Source organism: Tupaia chinensis, unplaced genomic scaffold (genome assembly GCF_000334495.1).
Source record: "Tupaia chinensis unplaced genomic scaffold, TupChi_1.0 Scaffold000294_5, whole genome shotgun sequence".
NCBI lineage: Eukaryota > Metazoa > Chordata > Mammalia > Scandentia > Tupaiidae > Tupaia > Tupaia belangeri.
The window spans coordinates 138,823-143,586 of NW_006159782.1; the positions used below are offsets into that span (position 1 = coordinate 138,823).

Below are 4,764 nucleotides of genomic sequence, written 5' to 3' on the forward strand. Positions count from 1 at the left end.
GGTCCGGGACTCGAACCGCAGTCAACTCCGTGGGAGTCTGGCGACGTAACCATTGCGCCATCTGCTGGTCCCACAGTGGTTCTGTGGCTCCTCCCACTGGGCACCAAATAGATGGGAGTGCCGGGGAGGGGCGGCCCAGCCGGCCGAGGAGGGGGCGCACTGAGGGGCGCACGAGGGAGGAGGCCTGGAGTCGCGACAGACGAGTGTCCCCGGGAGAGAGCGCAGGCCCGCGAGCCCGTGCTCACTGGGCCTCCCTGTCGCTGCAGTTGGGCCACGTGGTGCTGTCCCCGGTCTGGTTCCTCTACGGCCTGCTCATGAAGCTGTTCCAGCGCTCTGCCCCGGCCATCACCCTCGAGAGCCCGGACATCAAGTACCCACTGCGTCTGATCGACCGGGAGGTGAGCACAGCACCTGTCCTGCAGGCCGCCGCTCGGGGCGCTGCACCCCCGGAAGGACCCCTCACCAGCCCTCTCTGTGAAGGGACAGCAAGGTGCTGATTCTGACCAAGGCCACCCGGAAGTGTCCAAAGTCAAACCCAGGTCCCTGTGGCCGGAGCCCCTCTGTCCCACGGAAGGTCAGGGTAGGGGGACCCTTCAGGCTCTGGGGGCTGAGCGTCCATTTTGCAGGTGAGGAAACTGAAGGAGGCTGAGTGCCAGCTCTGTGGGTGAGGCTCCTCACTGCCCGCCCCCAGGGTCGTTCCTCACAGCCTGGCACGCGTGGCCTCCCCGGGCATGCTCTGTTGGTGGCTCCGTCCACCCCAGCCCAGAGGCTCTGCCCCCTCACTGCCTGCACCGTCCTTTTCAAACCTCCGCTGGGCCCACCCATCCTCCCCAGCACAGCGCAGCCCAGGACAGCCATCCCGGCTCCCGGCCTCGCCCCCGGCCTGTGTCTATTTCTGGCCGCCCCCAGCTGCCCCTGGAGGGCGTAGCAGGGAAAATTGAGTCACCGGCGGAGGAAGTCATCCACAAGGCCCAGCCCTGGGCTCCACCCTGGCCTGCACCCGAGTGTTGGGCTCCGGGCTCTGGGCTCCGTGCAGGGAGCTCACGCCCTCCTGGGAAGACGGCCGAGTGGCCACATCCCGCGAGTTTGTAGAGAGATCAAAAGCCGGAGAGGAGCAAAAGGTGTAGAATGAGTAACAGCAAATTGCCCGGCCCAGACGAGGCCACGCCTGGCTGCCGCTGTGCACTGACGTGGGGCGGGTGCACACATGTGGTGCATGCCTGCATCTTGCTGGATCCTGGCGTGCTTGGACTGCCCTCCTGTTCACGCCCACCCGTGGTGTGCAGGACGAGTGGCAGTGTGAGCCTGTCCCCACCCCTCGAGAGCATGTGACAGATGTCCCGTGGCAGAGGTGGCTTCCTCCCGTACGCCTGTTATTTCCTGGGCCATCTACGCCCTCCCTCGGGGGCCCAGGTTCGATCCCCCACTGAGCACCTCAGTATGACCACGAGCATGTCCCTGGCCCTCTGGGCCGGCGTGTGCCTGACGCCTGTACCGTCACATGCGTGTGCAGGAGTGTGCGTCCACACGTCCCACAGTGATGCTTCTCAGGAGGGTACGTGGGGACATGGGGGAAGGACTCGGGTCGGGGGCCCCAGGCAGGCCGGCCTCTTCCCGAAGGCGTCCTCAGCTCCCGGCCTCCTTGCAGATCATCAGCCACGACACCCGACGCTTCCGCTTCGCCCTGCCCTCGCCCCAGCACATCCTGGGCCTCCCCATCGGTGAGTCCTGCCCAACCCAGCCTAGACTGAGCCTGGCAGGCTCCGTTTCAGGTCAGAAAGGTGGGGGCCTCACTTTTCCACAGGAAAGGCAGGGAAGGCTTCCAGGAAGAGGCAATAGCCACCCTGGGCCTTTGAGGGTGGGTCTGTCAGCGTGAGAGTGGGAAGGGCCAGAGTCCTGGCGGCAGCTTCAGCAGGGGTGGCAGGATGCTGGGATGTGGCGGGTGGCCGTGGGTGCTCAGGCCAGGCCAGTGGTCTCCTGCAGGGACAGCCCCGCCCAGGGCGACGTCCCCATCCCTGTCCCCGTCCCGCAGGCCAGCACATCTACCTGTCGGCGCGGGTCGACGGGAACCTGGTCATCCGGCCCTACACGCCCGTCTCCAGCGATGACGACAAGGGCTTTGTGGACCTGGTCGTCAAGGTGAGGGGCCGCGTGGAGGTGCCCGAGCCTGGCCTCGAGGTGGTGGCAAGTCCTAGTTTGCCAGTGAGGGGCCTCAGCAGGTGGGGGCTCAGACCAGCCGCTGGAGCCCCGGGGAGGGGAGCAGCTCGTGCGATGCCCGTGCGATGCCGGTGGGCCCAGCGGTTCCTGCTCTGACACCGGGGATGTCTAGCAGGGGCCGGCGTGCGGACCAACCGGTCAGCCTGGCACCATGCTACCCCACAGGGCCTCCGTGAGCCCCAGGCCGCCTCGTCTCCTTGGGGAATGTGCCAGTGGCCGCTCGGGGAGTGTGGGGAGCCTGCTGGGCACGACTGGGGAGCTGGGCCAGGGGGTTGGTCGTGCCAGGCAGGCGTAGAAGCGACCTGGCAGTGAGACAGCAGTGCAGGGCCTTACAGAACCGTCCCGAGTGGGGAGGGGACAGCCACCACAGCGTGGGCGTTTTACGGAAGTTAGGAAGCCAGGCTTCACCGCCAGTCTGTGTTCCCCGAGGGCACGTCTAACGTGAGGGCCAGCCCAGGCTGCTGTCCTGGGCAGGTGACAGTGAAGGGGAGACCTGGGGCTGAGGTGGCGTCGGCCAGGTAAGGAGGAGGAAGGGGGCGTTCGAGTGTGTGGGCCCTGGGTCAGGAGGAGCTCCAGGGTGAGGCAGCTGTAGGACAGGGGCGCGAAGGGCGAGAGGTGGGGGCAGCCCCAGGGAGATTCGGGGCCGGTCCAGGAGCAGAGCGAAGGGAAGGGGGCGAGCACCAGATCACAGGGAGGTCAGGGCTGGTGCCGCCAAGGTGGGGATTCAGGAGAGGCCCATGGGTAAGGCAGCCAGACCCCACGTGCCGGCCGTGCGGCTCCAGTCCCAGGCCCAGCACCTGAGAAGCACGTCGGGTACAGGTCAGAGCCCTGACCTGGCCACCAGCACCCAGACAGCGCGCTGTCACCTTCGCCCCTCCCCGCTCCGCACACATCCCAGCCGCGGCACGAGCTCTGCTCCTGCCCCAGGCCCCATGCACGCTCTGCCCCTCCCCGGCCTTTCCCCCTCCTGCCTTCCAGGCCTGGTGCCAGCGCCCCCATGCAGCCTCCCACCCAGCCCTGAGCAGGGCAAGCTGCCCCTGTCTCCCGGCCCTTTGTAGGCGGGGAGGACCCACACTTCCCTTTCCCAAGGCAGTAATCCCAGTGGGGACAGGGAGGAAGTTGTTCCAGGGGGGACGTGTCCATGACAGCACGGAATGGAAAGAACCCGACTCCCACCAGGAGGGGCGTGGTGGGGCGTTGCTGTGCTGACGGCCACAGACGTGTCGACAGACGACCGTGCCTCGCACCAGCAGGCTGGGACCACGGAGGGCAAACGGAGCACGTGCACACCCACGTGAGAGGGAGAGGGGAAGAAAGGCGTGCCCTCTGCCGGGTCTGGTCACACCCGGCCCCTCCTCCAGCCCATGTGGCCGGGCACGTGCACGCATGCCGAGCGTGTCTAAGGCTGACCAGGCCAGAAACTTGAAATGCCATCAGTTGGGATCCAGCTTTAAAAAAAAATAAACATTGCTAGAGGGCGTGTGTGGTCACTTGAGAGAGAGGGGAGAGAGTGGGAAGTGGGAGAGTACCCCACGACGGTGGCTTCCTACAGTCCCTTCACCTTCTCCTGTTGGCATTCCGGGCAGCACGCACACCTGCCTGGTGTGCTCCCCAGGCCTCGGGGTCCGGGACGTGGGCCGCACAGGTGGCCTTAGGGATCCAGCACCCTAACCTGTCACCCAGCAGCCCCACCTTTTCTTCGCTAGGTCTTTGCTATAGGATACATGCACTCAGCAGAGAGAGACAGAGAGGGAAAGTGAGAGATCACCCCTGCAGTGGGGGGACGACCATGCTGCAGTTCCCTCTCCTCCCTCTCTGGGATTTGCGGCAAGTATACACACACCCCCAGTGTGATTTTCAAGCCTCCGGGTCCAGGACTCGAACTACAGTTGGCCATGTGGGAGTCCAGCACCTAAACCATCGAGCCACTGCTAGCCCTGGCTTCTCTTCAGTAGCGCATTACCATGGCGCCATAGAGTGGGCCCCAGAACGCGATCGCTCAACAGCGAGTCACGGAACTCCGGCGTGGCACTGCCCCCAGTGTGGGCAAGAGCTCGCCCTGGAGACCCCGGCCGAGGACTGAGGGTGGCTGTGTCTTGCAGGTGTACTTCAAGGACACCCACCCCAAGTTTCCCGCGGGAGGGAAGATGTCTCAGTACCTGGAAAGCATGCAGATTGGGGACACCATTGAGTTCCGGGGCCCAAACGGGCTGCTGGTCTACCAGGGCAAAGGTGAGGTGTTGAGAGTCCCCTGGGGACTGAGCGGGCGCAGGGAATGTGAGAGTTGAGGTGGGGGGTGCCACAGGGGCCCCCGCTCTGCCCTGCTGGCGGGTGGCCTGTTGGGCAAGCCGGGGCCTCGGACTCCTGGGCCTTCCTGAGGACTCGTGGGCCGGCACAGGAGTTGCAGGCTGGCTGCCCTCCAGGCCAAAGCCAGCACAGACCGGGCTGACCCCATGAGGAGCCGTCGCTGTGTCTGGGCCTGCACCTCCTCCCACTCATGCCTGGCTGGAGTGTGGCAGGGGGGGCCCCCCCGGGCCCCCCAACGAC

The 4,764-nt window shown here is 65.9% G+C and overlaps 1 protein-coding gene across 1 annotated transcript in view; it reads left to right on the top strand.

Moving 5' to 3' along the window:
* The first annotated feature begins 266 nt into the window (after window positions 1-266).
* The window catches only part of CYB5R3 (cytochrome b5 reductase 3), a 20,078-nt gene continuing 15,580 nt past the window's right edge, over window positions 267-4,764 (top strand). Inside the window, exons 1-4 of the mRNA XM_014588684.1 lie at window positions 267-398; window positions 1,649-1,721; window positions 2,033-2,139; window positions 4,320-4,449. Coding sequence (XP_014444170.1) covers window positions 315-398; window positions 1,649-1,721; window positions 2,033-2,139; window positions 4,320-4,449 — 394 coding nt within the window. The 5' untranslated portion in view covers window positions 267-314. The remainder of the gene's footprint in view (window positions 399-1,648; window positions 1,722-2,032; window positions 2,140-4,319; window positions 4,450-4,764) is intronic.